The 24,444-nt window shown below is 39.5% G+C and overlaps 1 protein-coding gene across 1 annotated transcript in view; it reads right to left on the reverse strand.

The window, feature by feature from the left end:
• SLC22A16 (solute carrier family 22 member 16) overlaps positions 1–14,510 on the reverse strand; it is a 288,147-nt gene extending 273,637 nt beyond the window's left edge. Inside the window, exon 1 of the mRNA XM_053710857.1 lies at positions 14,185–14,510. Within this exon, the coding sequence (XP_053566832.1) occupies positions 14,185–14,222 (38 nt within the window). The 5' untranslated portion in view covers positions 14,223–14,510. The remainder of the gene's footprint in view (positions 1–14,184) is intronic.
• Positions 14,511–24,444: the final 9,934 nt, after the last annotated feature.

A 24,444-nucleotide genomic window follows, 5' to 3' on the forward strand; every position in this document is an offset into this window, starting at 1 on the left:
AACTGAACCTTTTACTCTGCAATTAAGACACATATCTATGTCAAATATTTCTCCTGTCTTAGCAGACAAAACCTTGTTTCCAACATGCGCATGTTTGCAGGCTTTACAGTCACCAAAGCCACATTTATGTAATCCCTTAGCATGTAACCAAGATGACTTCTTATTAGCTTGTTTTAATACGGTGGGGGACACTCTATTGCCTATAGTTATACCCTTTCTATAAGAAAATTGGCAACCCTTCTCTAAAGGTTTTGGTTAACCTGTCATCAGATTTTAACATGGGCAAGTGTTTTTTAATAATACTACAGATTTTATTGTATTGTAGTGAATATTGTGTAACAAATTGAAATGCCCCTTGTTCCCTCTTATTCATTCTATTTTTGGGGATTTTGTCTTTGACTAGATCATTTTTATCCAGACTCACTACTGCCAAACGTGCATCTTTAATGACTTGCCTACTGTAACCTCTATCTTTTAAGTTAGTGTCTAGGAGCGCAGCTTCTTTTACATAATCTTCTTGATTAGTACAATTGCGCTTCACTCTAATGTGTTGACCTTTGGCAATTGCCCTGAAGGTCTGTTTTGGATGGTTACTCTTTGCATGTAAGAGGGCATTCATGGAAATGGGTTTCCTATAGATGGTGACCGGACTGTCCGGTATTTTCGGTTACTGCCCAGTAATATGAGTCCAAGACAAGCCTCTAAGAGAGTCACACTGTCTGTTTCAAATAGTTTTTTTTACCTCCGCGTTCTAAGTTCCAGGATATTACCCAACCTAACCCAGGCTACTAGGCCAGCCCAGCCTGTGTCCCAACCGGCAGTCCTGCACCCAATCTAGCCTGCTATAAGCTCAGCTGGAGCCAGAATCTGCTCCGGACTACTGATTCTGTTGGACGGACATCACATGATCACACGCGTGACATCACGTCAGCGACAAGACTCGTGGGCTGCCTGTGCTGTATTCTACATGCAGAGGCTGTTGAATGCTGTGTGTGACTGTCTGAGATTAAATCAGACTCACTCAGTGTCACCTAGTTATAAAAAAATGAGGTATGTGGCATCATGTCTAATCTCAGTTAATTTAAATAAATGTTTTATTTAATATCACCCACACAAAAAAGTGTAATTATATATTAATATATATATATATATATGTTATAAATATAATATATATATATATATATTATAAATAATATATATATATAATAAATATATATATATATAATAAATATATATATTATAAATATTATATATATTATATATATATATTTATTATAAATTATATATATATATATATATAATATATATAATATATACACACACAGTATAAATATTCAACTATTGTGTAAAGTCATTAGATAGCAAGAGAGTGACAATATATATATATATATATGTGTGCATATATATATATATATATATATATATATATAATATCCCAAGAGGTAGAAGCACTCACGGTAACATAATCCTCATTCAGCCTGCCCGGGGTGCTTAAAAATAACAATACAAGCATCCAAAGAGAAAAGCACTCACCGGGTCTTATTGAGCAAAAAACACTTTTAATCCGTGAGATTTTGCCCCCGTCTTCAGACAACAATTACAGGTACATACAGTAACTCACCCTTTATAGCAAGCAAACCCGCTCCCAAGTGCAGTCCTGCCGGTGGCGTACCGGAAGTCAGCAGCCGTGCGCAGAACACTACCTCCCGGCAGAGTCCCTGTTACAGACTGTGCAGCTGTATGTAAATATTAAAAAAATGTACTTACCCAAAAAATTTGATTTTATATGCAGTATTTATATATGTTTATGTGTGTGTTATTTTTTATATATATATACTAACACACTTTTGTTTTGCCCATTCCTCCCTCCCCCCCTATTATCTGTCCAGTATTTTTGTGGCAGACACCTGGCAACCCTATATATTTATGGGTGCACTTAAAGAGATATGAAACCCAAATTTTTTTCTTTCATGATTCAGATAGAGCATGCAATTTTAAGCAACTTTCTAATTTACTCCTTTTATCAAATGTTCTTTGTTCTCTTAGTATCTTTATGTGAAGAGCAGTAATGTAAGCTTAGGAGTCGGCCCATTTTTGGTTTAGAAAATGGGTAGCACTTGCTGATTGGTGGCTAAATGTAGCAACCAATCAGCAAGCACTACCCAGGGTGCTGAACCAAAAATGGCCTGGCTCCTAAGCTTACATTCCTGCTTTTAAAAATAACGGTACCAAGAGAACGAAGAAAAAATGACGAGAAGTTAATTAGAAAGTTGCTTACAATTTATCTGAATCACGAGAGACAAAAAATGTGTGTTTCATATCCCAGAGGACAATTCAACTCACACTATGATCCTAAGTTAAAAATATTACATTTTTTTCTTGCACCAGTCCTGTATACAGAGAAAGTGAACTAGAGTGTCATTATGTGATAAGGTTTTAGGTATTTTTGTTCTGTAGTCAGCAATCATTATATAAGTGTGCAGCTTTCATAAATCCTACAGGAAGCTGCACCCAGCATAAATAGAAGCCTAAAAATAAATCCAATGGAAATGAATATGAAGTTATTATGCAGGTGATACTTAACACCCTCTAGGTTAGCGATAATCTTCCCTAATGTTTTGTTCTTTAGGTGTTCTTTGTTGAATGCTAAACCTAGGTAGGCTCATATGCTAATGTCTATACTCTTGAAGGCCACCTCTTATCTCAGTGCATTTTGACAGTTTTTCACGGCTAGACAGTGCTAGTTCATGTGTGCAATAATATATGTTTTATATATATATAAATAAAACATTGTGCTCACTTGCATGTCTGTCAAAAGAACTGAAATAAGGGACAGTCTGCAGAGGCTTAGATACCAGGTAATCACAGAGATAAAAAAGTGTATTAATATAACCGTGTTGGTTATGCAAAACTGCGGAATGGATAATTAGGGATTATCTATTTTTTTAACAATAAAAATTCAGTTTGTTTTTACAACCTCATCAAGCCAGCTGGTCAATGCCAGCTCTCCATAAAAAGGTGTCACAGAAGTACTTATCATTGTTGCACTGGGCTCTTAAAGGGACAGTAAAGTCATAATTAGACTTTCATGATTTAGACAGAGCATACAATTGTACACAACTTTCCAATTTACTTCTATAATTTAATTTGCTTCCTTCTCTTGTTATCCTTTGCTGAAATTTTTATCTAGGAAAGCTCAGGAGCAGCAAAGAACATAGGTTCTAGCGGCTGATTGGTGGCTGCATATTTATATATAGTGATTGTCATTGGCTCACCCATGTGTTCAGTTATAAACCATTAGTGTATTGCTGCTCCTTCAACAAATGATAAAAAGAGAATGAAGCAAATGTGATAATAGAAGTAAACTGGAAAGTTGTTTAATATTGCATGTTCTACCTAAATCATGAAACAATAAAATTGGGTTTCATGTCCCTTTAACATATATAACCTTAGCTGTGAAGGTTTGTGATAAGTAACTCTATTCAGAAACCTCCAGGTTTTTTTTTTAGGCTGGATCAGAAGTCAACTGGGTGAATAATAAATAAAATCACCATGAAAGTGTTCAAGCATTTTATTACTGTGCTATTGCTTGCATACGTCTATTTCTTTAAACCCTGCACAGGGGGTTTAACACATTGCTAAAGTCAGCTCTAGAACAGCAATGCACTACTGCTATTTAGCTGAACACAATGGTTAAGCCAGTTAAGTTAACTTCAAACCTCGGGTTGGGACCCATTACCTGGCATCTGGCAATGGCATTTCTTCCTGGATTGCCTCTCACCACCTAAAAATCAACATGTCTAAGACTGAGATCTTTCTAAACTCCCCCCCCCCTCTAATTCTACTCCAGTTTCTAACTTTTCTATCACTGTTGGTGACACTATTATCTCCCCCATCACCCCAAGTCCGCTGCCTAGGAGTTACACTTGACTCCAATCTGTCCTTCTGAAACTACTAAACAGCTAATCCACTCCCTAGTAATTTCCCGACTTGACTGGCCTCCCACCTCTCCCTCCTTCAATCGATTCTAAATGCCTCTGCTAGACTAACCCACCCCTCCAGACGCTCTGTATCTGCTGCACCTCTCTGTGAGTCCCTTCACTGGCTCCCCATTCACAGCAGAATTAAATTAAAAATTATCACCCTGACCTACAAAGCCCTCACCAATGCAGCCCCCCTCCCCCCACCTGTCCTCACTCTTAAACAAATATACTCAAGCCCGCCCTCTAAGATACAACAATGACCTGCTCCTTGCATCTTCTACCACTACCTCCTCCCATGCTAGACTACAGGACTTCTCTCGTGCGGCATCAACCCTCTAGAACGCACTTCCTTGAGCTGTCAGACTTTCCCCTAACCTTTCCTCCTTTAAACTCTCCCTAAAGACCTTTTTGTTCAGGGAAGCCTATCACCAAATCAGTAACAAATGAATTCTACTTGCCTAATAGTTTCCCTCTTCTAACTCCAAACTAACATCATTATCACCTTTGCAGTCCCCACCCCATGTTTCTCACTCTCCTACCCATCTAGATTGTAAGTTCCCACGGGAACAGGGCCCTCAATTCCCCTTTTATTTTTTTCTTAATTTTGTCCAGTGTCTTATATTGTATTGTAATGTATCACTGTTGTACTTTTATCTTTGTACCCATGGACAGCACTGCGGAATCTCTTGGCACTTTATAAATAAATAAATAATGATAATAATAATTACTGGGTCGCAAACCATGTTTATTTGGTTGTGACTTGTGTGTGTTGTGGGAGAGTGTGTAATGTGTGTTTCTGTTATAGGAGTGTGTGTGCTGCTCTGTATGAGAGTGTGTGTGTGTTATATGACAGTGTGTGTGGTATGTGTGTATGTTGTATGAGAGTGTATGTGGTGTGTGTTCTTGTATGAAAGTGTTTGATGTGTGTGTGTTATATGAGAGTGTGTAGTCTGTATATGTGTTGTTTGAGTGTGTGTGTGTGTTGTATGAGAGTGTGTGGTATCTGTGTGTGTGTGTTGTATGAGTGTGTGTTGTGTGAGTGTGGTGTGTTTGTGTTATTACCTTTTTGAACACTTTCAAGTTTGACTTCAATCAGGAATAAAATATACACGCATTTTAGTCACTTTGACAAAAATTGCAGCTATCTTGAATATTATTTCAGAAATTTTCAGACCAAGCATAAAAATAGGGTTTCGAAGGTATGTGGTACCGTGGCACTGGGCCTTGGGGTAAAAACGTTTAAATAACCATGTCCTAGGCAACCTGCTATTGACAGTGACAATATCAATAGTGGATGGTCAGCCAATACACACAAATTCCAAAAAAGTTACAAATTGCAAACATTGAAGCTACTCCCACGTAATAACAGCAGCTATTACATTCTATATGCTACACCATAACAACAATACCCTATGACTGTTGCTATTATATGCTCCCACAGACATCTTTATGAAAGCAGCACATTTGGCAATCTGAATTAATCAAGTATAAAACAACCTTCAGGAAGAAAAAACACATTACGAAGTATCAAAAAGAAATTTAATTTCATACCGGGATAATCCTGCAGAAAATAAAATGAAACTTCTTCCTCCTCCCATTGAAGTTAAAGGGACACTGAACCCAAATTTTTTCTTTTGTGATTTAGATAGAGCATGCAATTTTAAGCAACTTTCTAATTTACTCCTATTATCAAGTTTCTTCTTTCTCTTGCTATCTTTATTTGAAAAAGAAGGCATCTAAGCTTTTTTTGGGGTGTATGAATTTTTCTACCAATCAGCAAGAACAACCCAGGTTGTTCACCAAAAATGGGCCGGCATCTAAACTTACATTCTTGCATTTCAAATAAAGATATCAAGAGAATGAAGAAAATGTGATAATAGGAGTAAATAAGAAAGTTGCTTAAAATGTCATGCTCTATCTGAATCACAAAAGAAAACATGTGGGTTCAGTGTCCCTTTAACCCTTACAGCTACTGCCCGAGTCTTTCTGTTTAAAATTAACCCTTACTGTTGCTACCCTGACCTCCCAGGAAGAAAATTAACCATAACTTAAAGGGACACTATACCCAAACATTTACTTTCATGATTAAGGTAGAGAATATAATTTTAAACAACATTCCAATTTACTTCTATTACCTAATTTGCTTTATTCTTTAGATATACTTTAATGAATAGCAATGCACACAGTGAACCAATCACAGGAGGCATCTATGTGCAGCTACCAATCAGCAGCTACTAAGCATATCTAGATATGCTTTTCAGCAAAGAATATAAAGAGAATGAAGCAAAATAGATAATAGAAGTAAATTAGAAAGGTGTTTATAATTGTATGCTCTTTCTAAATCATGAAAGAAAATATTTGGGTTTCATGTCCCTTTAAGAACTATACGTTTGCAAAAGATGAAAAAGTAAATTATAGGGTACACTTAGAACACAACAGTTTAGAGAAATAGACAAAATATAAGAGACTCTGGTGTATATCTTGAGACAGATAAGCATCAAAGGAGAAATAAAGGGAAAAGGAAGTTTGGAAAGTTTAACGATAAGAAAAAAGATTCTCACACTCAAGTTTCTGAATAGGTTATTCAGCCTCGACCCATAACACGATCAGTGGAAAATAATACTATGGCGTAGATTACAAAGGAGTTTTATTGGTAGTGCAGGCTGCACTATCAATATCGCAGGCACACGTTCAGAATTACAAACATTTTCATATTACAAGTGAATGGTAAAACGGCATTACCAGAGAATGTTTAGCACGGCCAACAACTCTTTAGCTCGCCCCTATACTTTCAATAGATAACTCAAACACAATAAACATCACTCATATTACAGCACTAAAAAAATTAGCACGACTAGAGACCTAAAGGTAAAAAAAGTATAACAAAAACACATGTAAAACACTTTAAAATAAATAATTTTATCCCTAAGGGAGATGGGGGAAACCAGACGTGGACTGCTTGCCCAATGTGCTTACAGGGATATGGCTGCACCTCACTGACGAGGCCCAAAAGAGTCCAAAACGATTGTCTGTGGTTGCTGTTTCCCTTGTTCATAGGACAACTGCCCGGTATTTTGGGGCTGGACTGACCTTTTTAGGGGGACTGCTTCTCTTGTTCCTATATATATATATATATATATATATATATATATATATATATATATATATATATATATATAATATAATATATAATATACTGTATATGTTTATTACTGAAAAAAAAAAATAGTTTTAACATGATAAAAAACACAGAATATATATATATTTAAATATCTCTCTAAGAATTAATAGAACATATTCTATGAAATATGCAATATTATCTTCTTATGTTGCGCTTTTAACCCCTTAAAGGGACACTAAACCCAAAAATTTTCTTTCATGATTCCGATAGAGAATACAATTTTAAACAACATTCCAATTTACTTCTATTATCTAATTTGCTTCATTTGTTAAATTTCCTTTGTTGAAGAAATGGCAATGCACATGGGTGAGCCAATCAGACAAGGCATCTATGTGCAGTCACCAATCAGCAGCTACTGAGCCTATCTAGATATGCTTTTCAGCAAAAATTATCAAGAAAATTAAACAAATTAGATAATAGAAGTAAATTAGAAAGTTGTTTAAAATTGCATGCTCTTTCTAAATCATAAAAGAAAAAAATTGGGATTCATGTCCCTTTTTAGGACCACAACACTTTTCCATTTTCTGACCGTTTGGGACCAAGGCTATTTTTACATTTCTGCTGTGTTTGTGTTTAGCTGTAATTTTCTTCTTACTCATTTACTGTACCCACACATATTATATACCATTTTCTCGCCATTAAATGGACTTTCTAAAGATACTATTATTTTCATCATATCTAATAATTTACTATAAAAATAATTATAAAATATGATGAAAAAATGAAAAAAAAACTAACTTTTTCTAACTTTGACCCCCAAAATCTGTTACACATCTACAACCACCAAAAAACTCCCATGCTAAATAGTTTCTAAATTTTGTCCTGAGTTTAGAAATACCCAATGTTTACATGTTCTTTGCTTTTTTTGTAAGTTATATGGCAATAAATACAAGTAGCACTTTGCTATTTCCAAGCCATTTTTTTTTTCAAAATTAGCAATAGTTACATTGTAACACTGATATCTGTCAGGAATCCCTGAATATCCCTTGACATGTATATTTTTTTTTTAGTAGACAACCCAAAGTATTGATCTAGGCCCATTTTGGTATATTTTATGCCACAATTTCACAGCCAAATGCGCTCAAATAATAAAAATCGTTCACTTTTTCACTAACTTTTCACAAACTTTAGGTTTCGCACTGAAATGATTTACAAACAGATAGTGCAATTATTGCACAAATGTTTGTAAATGCTAATCTGGGATCCCCTTTGTTCAGAAGTAGCAGACTTATATGGCTTTGGCGTTGCTTTTTGGTAATTGGAAGTCCGCTAAATGCCGCTGCGCACCACACGTGTATTATGCCCAGCAGTGAAGGGGTTAGTTAGGGAGCTTGTAGGGAGCTTGTAGGGTTAATTTTAGCTTTAGTGTAGTAGACAACCCAAAGTATTGATCTAGGCCCATTTTGGTATATTTTATGCCACAATTTCACAGCCAAATGCGCTCAAATAATAAAAATCTTTCACTTTTTCACTAACTTTTCACAAACTTTAGGTTTCGCACTGAAATGATTTACAAACAGATAGTGCAATTATTGCACAAATGTTTGTAAATGCTAATCTGGGATCCCCTTTGTTCAGAAGTAGCAGACTTATATGGCTTTGGCGTTGCTTTTTGGTAATTGGAAGTCCGCTAAATGCCGCTGCGCACCACACGTGTATTATGCCCAGCAGTGAAGGGGTTAGTTAGGGAGCTTGTAGGGAGCTTGTAGGGTTAATTTTAGCTTTAGTGTAGTAGACAACCCAAAGTATTGATCTAGGCCCATTTTGGTATATTTCATGCCATCATTTCATCGCCAAATGCAATCAAATAAAAGAAATTTTAATTTTTTTCACAATTTTAGGTTTCTCATTGAAATTATTTACAAACAGCTTGTGCAATTATGGCACAAATGGTTGTAAAAGCTTCTCTGTGATCCCCTTTGTTCAGAAATAGCAGACATATATGGCTTTGGTGTTGCTTTTTGGTAATTAGAAGGCCGCTAAATGCCACTGTGCATCAAACTTGTATTATGCCCAACATTAAAGGGGTTAATTAGGTAGCTTGTAGGGTTAATTTTAACTTTAGTGTAGAGATCAGCCTCCCACCTGACACATCCCACACCCTGAACCCTCCCTGACCCCCCCTTAAACAGCTCTCTTCCCTCCCCCACCTCACAATTGTCACCACCATCTTAAGTACTGGCAGAAAGTCTGCCAGTACTAAAAAAAAAAAGCATTTTTAATTTTAAAAATTTTTTTTTTTAACACCAATTGATTCTGGTATATTTCATGCCACCATTTCACCGCCAAATGCGCTCAAATAAAAAAAATTGTTCACTTTTTCACTAACATTAGGTTTCGCACTGAAATTATTTACAAACAGCTTGTGCAATTATGGCACACATGTTTGTAAATGCTAATCTGGGATCCCCTTTGTTCAGAAGTAGCAGACTTATATAGCTTTGGCATTGCTTTTTGGTAATTAAAAGTCTGCTAAATGCCGCTGCGCACCACACGTGTATTATGCCCAGCAGTGAAGGGGTTAATTACGGAGCTTGTATGGAGCTTGTAGGGTTAATTTTAGCTTTAGTATAGTGTAGTAGACAACCCAAAGTATTGATCTAGGCCCATTTTGGTATATTTCATGCCACCATTTCCTCACCAAATGCAATCAAATAAAAAAGATGGAAAATTGTTTCACAATTTTAGGTTTCTCACTGAAATTATTTACAAACAGCTTGGTTGTAAAAGCTTCTCTGTGATCCCCTTTGTTCAGAAATAGCAGACATATATGGCTTTGGCCTTGCTTTTTGGTAATTAGAAGGCCGCTAAATGCCACTGTGCATCACACTTGTATTATGCCCAGCATTAAATGGGTTAATTAGGTAGCTTGTACGGTTAATTTTAGCTTTAATGTACAGATCAGCCTCCCACCTGACACATCCCTCCCCCTGAACCCTCTCTGACCCCCCCCCCCGCCAACAGCTCTCTTCCCTCCCCCACCTCCCAATTGTCACCGCCATCTTAAGTACTGGCAGAAAGTCTGCCAGTACTAAAAAAAAGCATTTTTTATTTTTTAAAAAAAAATTATTTTAACCCCAATTGATTCTGCAGTGTTGGATCCCCTCTTAGCCTTCAACCTCCATGATCCCCCCCATACAGCTCTCTAACCCTCCCCCTCTACCTATTTACCGCCATCTTGGGTACTGGCAGCTGTCTGCCAGTACTCAGTTTGCCCCAAAAAAATTATATTTTTTTTTATTACATTATAAAATTTTCTGTAGTGTAGCTGCCCCCCTCAATTTCCTACCTCACTCCCCCTCCCAGAACCCTTTCCCAACGACCCAAATTTCCCCACCATCGGTGCAAGACCAAAATTTTTTTACTGAAAAGACGAGGTTTGCCGGAAACACGGGGCATTAAGCTCCGTATGAAGCTTGATAAATTGACCCCATAGTGTCTCCTGATGAGAGGAAACAATTGAAAAGGTGTAACCAAAAAGGTGTATAAAAAAAGTAAAATGAACATTTAAAAAAATAAAAGTTCATTCTATCCAGTACATACTCATAATCAGTTGAAACATATATTTCACAACATAGTATATAAACAAATTATTATTATTTTTTACATACACAAACATTAAAATCTAAGAAAATATCAGATACCTTAACCAAAGCTTAGTGCGTAGCTTTAAAGAATTTTGCCTGTCTATATATGTGTATACATGTCTATATATGTATGCCTGTCTATATATGTGTAAATATGTATGAGAGCGAGAAAGAGAAAGAGAGAAAAAAAGGGAAATATAGTGTAATATATATATATATACTGTATATATATATATATATTTGTCTTTATTAATCTGATGTTGTTTATTAATTAACACAATTAAGAAACCAATAATTTACTATAGGATTTGTTAGTTATAATGCAATTTGATGGACTGTGCAATTGTCACTAAAGGCACTAAAAAAATGTACTTGTGATTGGGCCATTATTCCAGCTAGGAGTGACTGAGTTCTTTAATAATTAGGGGGAGGGGTCATATCGATATTATTTTTCATAAAGCACCATGGAAGGGTGTGGAATGCGCCGGAGGATGGTAAAAAGGATCTTAAAGGGACATTAAACACTTTGAGATGGCAATATAAATGATAAATTGTATAAATAAAAAAACTCTGTAGTATGCTTTCATTATTTATTTTGTCCTATTTTCTTGTAACTTTATTCTGAAATTCTGAGCTTTTCAGTTCCTGTTAGAAATGGAAGTGCAGAACACTGATACATTCCACACAGCCATTGGCTGCACACACTAGTGACCTATTTATAACTGTCCCTAATTGGCCACAGCAGAGAAGGTAACCTAAGTTACAACATGGCAGCTCCCATTGTTTTATAGGCACTAAAACTTTAAACTTGTTTTGTCAATATTTAAACAGCTAATGGGACTTTAAAAAAATACATCTACATGTTATTCTCAGACTAATCTGTTCTTTGAATGCATCATTTTATCTAGCATTTATTTAGTGTTTAATGTCCCTTTAACCTTACTTATTTTTTATGTTTTTATATACAACGTTGGATTTAATGTCAGGTTTACATTATTTGATTTGGACCAATACCCTACAGACTTTCATTTTTTAGTTAACACCATTTTTAAATTAGTTTATAATAATTAGTTTTTCTCCAACTATTGTGTTTAAATAATCTTATTCTCATGCTTATATTGATACCCACAGCTAAATGCAAAATGCACCCTAATAATTTCTCCTATGTTAAATTCCCCTCTACATAATCCCTCCCTCATTATTAATCCCCCTCTCAAAATGTAAACCCAAATTACAAAGAAAGTTTTCCAAGAAAAAATCTATTTGGCCCTTAATTGACACTTTTATGAAGTACAACTGAAGAATTGTAAGCATTTTTTTTATTAGCTACAACAGTTCACCCAACTCTGGTTCTTCTCAGGTTTCACTACTATATTTAAATCAAATTCCCAATACAAATTCAAGATTGAGGAAGGGTGGTCTCACTGGGAAAACTGAGACTGCCTACTCTCCTAATTGTTATTAATATAGGGGTAAATTGTTGTTAGAGTACATGTGTAAATGTGTTATATCAGTGGTAGTTATGCAACACAGGTACTAGATGCACCAAGGATTTCTGAAAAAGTTTTGGGTTTTTAAACATTATCATCGTAGGGTGGCTAACCTGTGGCCAGACTGCTAGCCGACAGACATTTGGCCAACAGATATTTGGCAGACCGACATTTGGCAGACAGATAATAGTCCGACACACAAGTGGCTGTCAGATAACAGTCCGACCACAAGATAGGTAGATAGATAGATTTGATAAATAGATAGATTAGATAGATAAATAGATGCAATAGATAGATAGATAAATTTGATAGATAGATTCAATATATAGATATATAAATAGATAGATTCGATAGATAGATAGATAGATAGATAGATAGATAGATAGATAGATAGATAGATAGAAAAATAGATAGATTGATAATTTCACAGACAGAGAATTACAAGACGTGCGGGTTGGGACCCATGGTTAGGTTCCCAAAGGCGGTTGCGGTGCCCGAGGCTCTGATTAGAACAGAGCACTCTGGAGCGTATCTGCCCTCGGCCGAATTCGGAACATGCTTCGGCATTCTGTCTGTCGGCCAAATGTCCCTCGGACAGAATGCTGTCGGCCAAATGTCTGTCGGCATTTTGTCAGAGCATTGGCTAACCTATAGCACTACAGTCAAAGGGGACACTCATTACTAATGTGCTGTTTCTCTGCCTCTGGGCTACCACTATACTGTTTGGTTTCATTTGGCACAAATTTAATATTTAAATTCTTCTTCTTATGATTTTGCTAAAAATCAACAATAAAGCTTTCATAATTTATAAATATTAAATAAAAGGAAATGTAATGTTTTTTATTATTATTATTATATTTAAATAAATGTATCATTTTAAAAAGTATCACCTATAAGGGCACTTTCACTGTAAAAGGTTTGCCACTCCTCTCCTATTGGAACAATTTGGCAATCTACATACTGTATTGGCTTTAAAATGAATGTAAATTAAATAATGTTACAAATTACAGTTAAAATGAATGAGAGTTTAAACAAAGAAAATCTGTGATTCAGTATAGCTGTGGGTCTCAGTAATATTCCACATATTAAATTGATATACCTGCTTGGGAAGGGTCTATAAATATCTTAGTGTATCTATCCTCTCACTGACTAACTCTACTGGGCAGTAAAGTTTACAAAGCTCCTTAAAGCAACACTGAGTGAATGAAAAGTTAAATCACAGTATCAGCTAGAAAAGTGCCCCCTCTAAGGGAAACTGTTCATAACCAGCTGCCAACTTTGCTGACAAGAAATCTTACCCTGGCAAAAACAGTTTCCCAAGACATGACAGATGTTTGCTTTTTTTTCTCTGAAAAATAAATATTTACATATTTATAATGCATTTTACTGTAAAATACTTATTTCTCATCAAACTACATTTGTACACAACTTTAATGTGAAGTTACTATGCAGCTCCTTAATTGAATCATTTTAGAAATGAAAGTGTTCTCAATACTTAACTTTTTCTTTTTATTCACAAATTAAAACGTGTTCATTTACATGAGCGGTTTATGGGCACCCTGTAAATTATAATTATCCGTCAGTTTGACTACATTTATGTCACAATAAAGGCTTAAAATGCCCCACTAGTGACACCGTGTACCTCAGCCACCTGTTTTTAATAAGTGTTGTCTTTAATAACAAACCTGCAGGCTTATGTTTCCATTCCACATATCCCTTTTCTGATTTCAGTTATGAACCTCTGTCATATATAAACATTTCTGACACAGGCAGCCATATGACTCACTTGCACAGTACTATTGGTTATTATTCAGTATCCCGAACAGATTTTAATTCTATCCTGGTACTCACATAGCTCACCCGTTTAAAAAATAGCCCCCTCAATGACTTGTCACCCCTCATGCTGACACGTCAGCGACCATTAAACAAGACTCCATAATTACCTCCCAAAGTGTCCCACGTAATCAAACAGTCGCTCCATGCTGTACCCTCGGTGTTGTCTGTCTGTGTGTCAGCTTTTGGACGTTCTCCCAGCTCACTTTTAAGTTTGCTTGTTCAACCTGGCATGTTTATAAGTCAGCAGCAAAAAAAAAAAAAAAAAAACCGTCCTGTTACTTGTGACGGCTGTGGGCAAGAAATTAGTAAATTATATAAGAAAAAAAAAAAGAATATCAGGGAGCTTGAGCAGGGCGTGTGTAGATATGGTCTGAGAGGGATAAATAGAAGCTCTGGAAGTGATAGGGACGAGTGCTCTGTATAAGGTGGGGACTGGGGAGGGGACGAAGTGCACTTCAGCTTGTGTGCTTGTTTAGGAAGCGAGAGAAAAAACACCCCCACCACATTTAACTTCAATGTTGTTGCTCAAGTATTAAATATAATTTAACAGTGCCAAGGAACATATTGCACTGTAATAGACATCGATTATAGAGAAGTTACCTCACAATGTAACTGTAACTTGTTAATAGCTGCATAAATATAAAATTATATTATCTGCATAAATATAAATTGTTCTTTTGCAATGTTTACATTATTTATGACAATTTATTTGTGAGTGCCTGTATGTAAACATTTGATCAGCTGATCCTTGTTTTATTGTGTGATAAGTTGGGAATATATTTTTTGTTGATGCAGATTGGTTATAAGAGCTTGCAATTATTTTTCATTCCTGCAATACAATATTCTAAAATAATATGGTGTTTATTTCACTTGCATGCAAACGTTAGAATACTGTAAATGATGTTTACAGTAAAGATGTTTATAATTAAAACTATGACAATGACAACATTTCAAGTGTAAGTAAATGTGTATATTGTAAATATAAATCTGGCCCCTCAGCAATGATGGAGACACTAACCTAGTGGAATGAACTTTTCACCTCAAGAGGTGGAGTGTTTAAAGGGGCACTGAACCCAATTTTTTTTCTATCTTGATTCAGATAGAGCATGCAATTTTAAGCAGCTTTCTAATTTAATCCTATTATCAAATTCTTTTCATTCTCTTGGTATCTTTTATTTGAAATGCAAGAATGTAAGTTTAGATGCCGGCTAGGGTTGCCACCCATCCCTTAAAATACAGAACACTTATAAGTTACACATGCTGCAGGGTGTGCAGGGAGGAATATGAGTAGTGCTGTCCAGAAACACAATACATGTTCCTCCCTGCACACCCTGCAGCATGTGTAACTCATAAGTGTCCAGGAAAACATGGCTGAGGTGGCAACGCTAATGCCGGCCCATTTTTGGTGAACACGCTGTGTTGTTTTTGCTGATTGGTGGGTAAATTCACCTACCAATAAACAAGTGCTTTCCATGGTTCTGAACCAAAAAAAATAGCTTACATGCCTTCTTTTTCAAATAAAGAAAGCAAGAGAATGAAGAAAAATTGATAATAGGAGTAAATTAGAAAGTTGTATAAAATTGCATGCTCTAGCTGAATCACGAAAGAAAAACTTTGGGTTCAGTGTCCCTTTAACCAGAGCAGAGCTCATAAGTCATTGGAGTGCAGAACAAATACAACTGGCACGAGAAAGGCTGGAATCTATCTGTGCAGTCCATAATCATTGTTATTCCTAGGGTTTGAGCAATATTACCCCATTATACATATAAACCCTGTTCCAAATTATTATGCCAATGATATCTTTCTCATTTACCTAAATAATTGATGTAAACAACAGTCAGCATAATTCTCATGTTATCAACTATTTAGAGTACAATTCAAATTTTATTGAATAAAGCGCCTAATGATAACAGTATTTTTTTTTTTTAAAATAAAAAACTTACAATGCACTGTTCCGAATTATTACGCACAGTAAGTTTCAAAACACTTTATAGGTTGTAAAGAACTGATAATTGTTATTTGTTGTGTTTGCAGCATATTTACTGAAATCAAAAGTTATTTCAATCAAACTTTGAACAACATTTTAACTTTTTAAACATTTTTACAGGTCATGTTACATTTTAACATAGGACCCCTTATTTGATAGCAGCTTCACAAGTCTTGCATCCATTGAACTTGTGAGTTTTTGGACAGTTTCTGCTTGAATTTGTTTGCAAGATGTCAGAATAGCCTCCCAGAGCTGCTGTTTGGATGTAAACTGCCTCCCACCCTCATAGATCTTTTGCTTGAGGATGCTTCAAAGGTTCTCAATAGGATTGAGGTCAGGGGAGGATGGAGGCCACACCATGACTTTCTCTCCTTTTATCCCCATAGCATCCATTGATGCAGAGGTATTCTTTGCAGCATGAGATGGTGCATTGTCATGCATGAAGATGATTTTATTACGTAAAGCATAGTTCTTCCCTCTGTACCAGGGAAAGAAGTGGTCAGTCAGGAACTCCACATACTTTGCAGAGGTCATCTTTACACCTTCGGGGACCCTAAAGTGGCCGACCAGCTCTCTTCCTATGAATCCGGCCCAAAACATGACTCCACCACTGCCTTGCTGACGTCGCAGCCTTGTTGGGACAGGGTGGCTGTCCACCAAACATCCACTACTCCATCCATCTGGATCATCCAAGGTTGCACAGCACTCATCAGTGAACAGGACTGTTTGAAAATTAGTCTTCATGTATTTTTCTGCCCAATGCAGCCGTTTCTGCTTGTGAGCATTGGTTAGTGGTGGCCGAATGGAAGGTTTATGCACAGTTGCAAGACTCTGGAGGACTCTACACCTTGATGTCCGTGGGACTCCAGAGGCACCAGCAGCTTCAAATATCTGTTTGCTGCAATGTAATGGTATTTTAGCAGCTGCTCTCTTGATCCGATGCATGAATCTGGCAGAAATCTTCCTCAATGTGCCTTTATCTGCACAAACCCGTCTGTGCTCTGAATCAGCCACAAATCTCTTAATAGTGCGATGATCACGCTTAAGTTTTCATGAAATAATAATGTTTTCATACCTCGTCCAAGGCATTGAACTATTTCACTCTTTTCGGCAGCAGAGAGATCCTTTTTCTTCCCCATATTGCTTGAAAATGGTGCTCTGCTTAATAATGTGGAACACCCTCCTTTAGTAGTTTTCCTTTAATTGGGCTCACCTGGCAATGTAATTATCACAGGTGTCAGAGATTGTTTTCAGTGATCAAATGAGCCCTGAGGCACAATGCCATCCATGAGTTAAACTGAAAAAAATAATAATTAATCTTTGTGACACTGAAATAGAATTTGCATAATAATTTGGAACAGGGTGTATAATGAATATTCTGAGAACAAACTAGTGGTGGTTCTAGACTGTATAATTTGGTCGTATTAGCAAAGGTGCCTTAAATGGACATTGTACACTAGATTTTTCTTTGCATAAATGTTTTGTAGATTATCCATTTACATAGCCTATCTGGGTGTGTTTCTTGTAAAAATCTATAGTTTTGCTTATATTTAAATAAAATTGTGCTGATTTTCAGACTCCTAACCAAGCCCTGAAGTTTTAGATGTATACTGATGTATACAGACTTCAGACTGCTTCTGTTTGTATAATGGCTTTTCATACGCAGGGGAGAGGGGGGGTTCTGCTATCAGCCCTTTTCAGTGGGTGTCCTAGGCTAATCTCATCAACAGTGCTAAATTGGGAGCTTCTAAGTAAGTTTTTAAAATGTTTTATACTGGAGTTTTAGATCAGTATCTGTGTATATTATTCTTTATAGTAGTGTCTATTACATGCAGTTAAATGAAAATTGGTGTATACTGCCTCTCCTGTATGCTCCTCTGCCCTATAAACCATTCCAACATTTCATATTTAGAAGCCATCTACCTACTTTACTCTCCCACTTTGTCTTCTTTGCAGGAGAGTATTTTGACAGGTGATTTAGGCCTGTACTTATGGCAGTAGGATTTAGAGATGGGTAGCAACGTTTGAGGTGCAATTTGACAGCATGATGACATGCCACTCCCATTACTCAAATGTTTATTTATAATTTTATTACAAATCAATTAACCCTGGTTGTCTAGTGTTGTGCATGACCAAGTTTGTGTTCCTATACTCCAGTTGTGAGAAATATATGATGCCAATATAATTAAAAATGTTAATGGAGTCAGTTACAATTATTAACTAAATAATACATACTTACCTGTAAAATAAAACCTAAGCTAGCTAAAATATAACTAATAGTTACATTGTAGCTAGCCTAGGTTTTATTTTTATTTCACAGGTAAGTTTGTATTTATTTTAACTAGGTAGACTAGTTAGTAAATAGTTATTAACTATTTATTAAATACCTAGTTAAAATAAATACAAACTTACCTGCAAAATAAAACCTAAGCTGCCTTACACAAAAAATAAAAAAACACTAAAATTACAAAAAATTAAAAAACCTACCATTACAAAAAATAACAAAAGAAATTTTCCAAAACAATAAAAATTATTATTATTATCCAGGCGGAAGTCCATCGATCCGACGTGGAGGTCCTCTTCATGCGATCGTCCGCTGCACGCTAAGGATTGAAATTCAAGGTACCCCTTTTATACGGGGGGGGGGTACCATTGCATTCCTATTGGCTGAAAATTTTTAATCAGCCAATAGGAATAAGGGCTGCTAAAATCCTATTGGCAGTTCAAACCAGCCAATAGGATTTAAGCAGTTCTCATTCCTATTGTCTGATTCGAATCAGCCAATAGGAATGAGAGATGCTTGAAAGTTGATAGAAACATACATATTGACGGAAGATAAGAGCCATAGGCCCAGCAAGTCTGCCCGATATTACCTGACAGTATAAACTTATCTAGTTCGTAGGATAGCCTTATGCTTGTCCCAGGCATTTTTAAAGTCCCCCACAGTGTTTGTCATTACTACCTCTTGAGGAAGTTTATTCCATAAATCAATCACTCTTTCCGTAAAGAAGTGCTTTCTCAAATTACTCCTGAATCTACTACCCTTCATCTTGAGATAATGACTCCTTGTTCTTGAATTTTCAATTTTATATAAAATACCAACAGCCTCAGTTTTACTAAGCCCTTTAACGTACTTAAAAGTTGATAGAAACATACCTTAAATCCTATTGGCTGATTTGAACAGCCAATAGGATTTTAGCAGACCTAATTCCTATTGGCTGATTCAAATTTTTCAGCCAATAGGAATGCAATGGTACCCAGTGCCCACAGTATAAAAGGGGTACCTTGCATTTCAATCCTCAGTGTGCTGCGGACGATGCGCATGAAGAGGACCTCCACGTTGGATCGATGGATCTCCGCCTTGGACATCCGCCTGGATCTCCGCCTTGGACCTTCGCCTGGATCTCCGCTTGAAACTTCACCTGGACCTCCACCTCCACGCATCGACCGCTCTGCCTCCGCAGGGATGAAGAAGATGCCGGTCCCACAATGGATGAAGATAGAGCCGCCTGGATAAAGATGGACCCCACCACTGGAGACAACCGCCTGCACCACCACCAGGTCGTCTGGATCAACGGCCAACTGGCCCAGGGATTACGAGACAGTGGTGCAACTGTTACCCTTGTCCAGCTACACATGGTCACTCATTCGGACCAAATCAGGAAGTCTCTCACAGTTTGTATGGCTGGGGGTAAGGTGCTCCTGATCCCTACTGCACGGGTGCACCTGTATTGGGGTGCCGGCTCCCATGCTTTGGAAGTAGGGGTTAAGAAACATTTGCCCGCCGAGGTCTTATTAGGGAATGACCTGGGACACCTTGCGTCCTCCTTTGTATGGGACAGCCCCTCGAATGCTTGCCCTGTCACCACCTGCCAGCAAGTCGGACGGCAGGCCACCACACTAGATCTGGGGACCCAGGTAAGCCACTCTGCCCCAACTCCTACCCCGACCACTGACCAGATCACCTGGGCGTCCCCCACTGGCTTTGCCCAGGAGACATTGAGAGATCCGACCCTAGCCCCTTACTGTGCCCTGGTAGGGACTGATCCCGTAGGCCCAGGGGGGACCATTTTGAGTGGGAGAAAGGGCTCCTATACAGGGTCACAGAGAGAGAGAAAGGGCAGTTGCCCAAGCGCCAGCTGGTAGTACAGCAGAAATATTGGAACAAGCTGCTGTGTATAGGGCATGACATTCCCCTAGCCAGACATCTAGGAGTCACTAGGACCCGTTACCGACTGACTCAGTCCTTCTTTTGGCCAGGGGTTACAGGGAACGTTAGGCAGTATTGCAGGACCTGTGACGTTTGCCAGAGAGTAGGCAAGACAGGAGACCACTCCAAAGCATCCTTGCACCCTCTCCCCAACATTGACAAACCCTTTAGCTGTTTAGCTGTAGATATTGTTTGCCCCTTGTCCCGTCCCAATCCTTCCAGGAAAAAGTATATTATAACAGTGGTGGATTATGACATCTGGTACCCAGAGGCAATCCCCCTGTCCAATATCCACAGAGATCGTGGCGGATGCACTGCTCCGGATATTCGCCAGGGTGAGTTTTCCCTGGGAAGTGATCTCAGACCAAGGGACCCAGTTCACTGCTGAGCTCACCCAGCAGCTATGAAGACTTTGCGGGATAAAACCCCTGCAAAGGGCTCCATACCACCCGCAGACCAATGGGTTGTGTGAGAGGTTCAATGGGACCCTGAAGCAGTTGCTTAAGATGTTCTCGGCCTCTCACAAAGACTGGGAAAGATACCTGCCACACCTCCTGTTTGCATATTGAGAGGTGCCCCAGGAATCTACTGGGTTCTCCCCCTTTTAAAAAGTATATAGCTGGAGGGTGAGGGGGCCCCTATACCTATTGAGAGTCCACTGGGAAGGATCAGTGGAAGAGGAAGGACCCTCCATTGTGGGGTACATCCTAGAATTCAGAGACCATCTGAAGGACCTCGCCAAGAGGGTGCGAGAGAACCTTCAGGTCGCTCAAGATAGGCAGAAGTGGTGGTATGCCCGGAATGCCCATAACCAGACTCAAGCAGTAGGGCAGAAGGTCCTGGCCCTGAAGCCTGTCAAAACAGACAAGCTACAGGCTTCCTGGCAGGGACCCTACCAATTGGTAGAACAGCTGAATGACACAACCTATCTGGTAGCCAAATGCTCAGATGACCGGGTCCACCGGACCTTTAATGTAAACATGCAGAAGGCATACCAGGAAAGGGCAGAGGACGTAGCCGCCATCTGTGCTCTGGTTTTGGAGGACTCAGAGAGTTTTCTCATGCCGGAGCTCCCCGGGCAAAACAGGATGCCCCCAGGCGTAGGTGATATACAGTTAGATAAGAGGCTAGGGAATAGGCAGAGGGAACAAGTCAGACAGGTGCTAGGGAACCGGCGAATTATGTTCTCCATGAACCCTGGGTACACCACGGCAGTGGTGCACAGAGTGGAGACCCCGGTACAGGCGCCCCTGCGACAGCCGGAGTATCGGGTCCCCGAGGCAGATAGGGGAAATTTGTGCAGCAAACTCAGGGAGATGCTGGACATGGTTGTTATTGAACCGTCCAACAGCCCCTGGGCCTCCACGGTGGTACCAGTGCCCAAATGGGACGGGAGCACCCAGTTCGGCATAGACTACCATAGGCTCAATGACAGAACGACGACGATGCCTACCCTATTCCCCAGGTCGATGACCTTCTCGACCGCATCTCCCGCAGCAACTTCCTGATCACTCTAGACCTTTGCAAGGGAAACTGGCAGATTCCCCTGGACCCGAAGTCTATTCCAAAGTCGGCATTCATCACCCCCTTTGGCCTATACCAGTTTAAGGTCATGTCGTTTGGGATGAAGAATGCTCTTGTGACCTTCCAGAGGATGGTGGATCCCCTCCTGGATGGCTTCCAGGATTATGCTTGCGCATACCTAGATGATATTGCGATCTACAGCGACACCTGGGAGGACCAGTTGGTCCATCTAGGCATCGTTCTAGACTGCATCAGGGCGCCGGTCTGACCCTCAAGCCCGACAAATGTATGATAGGATGCTCGGAGGTCCAGTACCTTGGACACAGAGTAGGCTGGGGAAAGCAGCGGCCAGAGCTTTCCTAGGGACCACAGGGTACAACCGCAAGTTTGTCCCCAACTACAGTGCCCTAGCCAAATCCCTGACTGACCTAACCCGAAAATGGTTGCCCCGACAGGTCCTGTGGTCCCCTGACTGTGAGGTCACTTTCCAAAGCCTTAAGACAGCCTTGATTACTGCCCCTATCCTGGCCGCTCCTAACCCCACCAAACGTTTTTGTGTTTATACAGATGCCTCCATGTTCCAGTTTGGAGCAGTGCTGAGCCAAGTCAATGAAGAAGGGCACGACCACCCCGTAGCCTACATCAGTAGGAAGCTGTTACCCAGAGAGGTAGGCTATGCGTCGGTGGAGAAAGAATGCCTGGCCCTGGTGTGGGCCCTGAAAAAACTACAACCCTACCTGTACGAACGGGCCTTCACAGTTCTCACGGACTACAACCCATTGGTTTGGCGCAACTGAGTTGCTGGGGTCAATGGACGCCTGTTGCGGTGGAGTTTAGCTTTGCAGCCCTTCACTTTCACTATCCAATATCGGCCGGGAAAAAGCAATGGGAATTCTGACGGACTTTCCCGGCAAGCCGAATTGGAATAGCTCCTCGAACAACTCCAGGCCGACCTGTATGTGGATCTAGCCAGGTCTGCTGGACTTTTCAGGGGGGAGCACTTTCATGGATACCAGGCTGCCAAGGTTAAACCCCCACCCCCTACTACCTAGCCCCCTCTAATTTCTCACCGGATTTGGACTTTTGAGAGCATTTGCAATCTCCCAGACAATTGACTTTACTTGTTTTGTTTTCTTTACATCCTCACGGAAAAGCTGATCTCTGACTGCCCAGCCCCTCTCCGTCCGGGCTCCTGGAACTACCGGCCGGCCGCACCTCCCCGAATAACCGCTAACATTCACACCAGGTTGCTCCAGCGGCCCTTCACCCCAGAGCTCCACTATTTTGGGGATTTGTACCCCCTAGGGAGGGCAAGAGGTGGGGTGATTGCCGGAAGGAAGGTCCCTTGGGAACTGGGGGCTTTGGACCCCTCCTACAACTCCTACTACCCCTTGGTCTTCCCGGAGTATGTTTGATTACCACTAGCTCCGGCCCCCAGCCACGGATCTGTTGCTTTTTGGACTGTGGCATCTGGGGACTGAGGGTTTCCAACGACACCAGGGAAGTGCCGCCGCTCCCTCAGGATCACCCCGGAGTAGCCCCTCTGTACCACTGGAACTCTATAGGACAATGGACACTATGGGGGGTGCCAGCTTGTCTGGAGGGACAGGAATGGCAGGAGATTTGGGGGACTGATAGGACTCCTTATCAAGATGAGTTTGTGTATAAAAATAGTGTGTTTCCACAATAAAGTTGTCCTTTGTTTCACCCGAACACTGGTTCTGTATGGTTATTTGGGTGGGCTCCACTATAATCACTTTGCTCCGCTACATAGCGGCATGTTCCAGGTATAGGGAGGAATCTTTTGGCAGAGCTACCCAGTCAGGGTAGCCGGTGTCCGTCACAGGTACCCTATATGAGATCCATCAAAAATAAAAAAGCACACATCATTTCACCTTGTCCACAGGCAGCAACTCATGCTTAAGTAGATAAACTGGAGGGTAAAGAGAACACTGGAAAAATCTAAGCAGTGTACAGTGAACATATATCAAACATGTTTCACAGACAGATGCCGTGAAAATGAACACCACAATTTCTACATGTGTTGAAAATAAAGACAGGGAATTCAGCACATCTTTTAGATAGACAAGTCGATTTAAAAAAGAGGAGTAAATGACAAATCAATAGCCCGGATGAAGCCCCATGAGTCCTGAGGGGGTGAAACGCACGTAAGCTGTGTTTGCCACTCTTGCAGATGCTCTACATGTTGCCGGTGATCACTTGGATGACTTGACAAGCTAGCAGCGTTGCGCTGTGAATGTGCCCAGTAAGACGTGCCGCACTAGATTCCCATGAATTACCGTGACTACTCCTATCCTCGTCTTGAAACAAGCAGACAAGTGTTATCAGCTTGGCGGGACGCAGTGGTGAGTCTTCAGTAACACCGTTTGTGAGTAACGGGAATATCTATGACTTTTTCATGCTCTGTGGATTATACACACTTTGATCTCTATGTGTCTTGATACACTTTTGTGGTTGTATATATTAGGCAGCATAGATACCGTATGGTTACCCACACTAGGGATTTCCTCTTCTGCGGCTGCAGTTTGGGCTAGTGTTTGGCTGCGTGTTGCCTGACTTATTATATGAACTGAACACGTACATACCGGCTAACTATCACCAGTCTAGATATATGTTAGGGGTAGC

Source organism: Bombina bombina, chromosome 4, assembly GCF_027579735.1.
Source record: "Bombina bombina isolate aBomBom1 chromosome 4, aBomBom1.pri, whole genome shotgun sequence".
NCBI classification, from domain to species: Eukaryota; Metazoa; Chordata; class Amphibia; order Anura; family Bombinatoridae; genus Bombina; species Bombina bombina.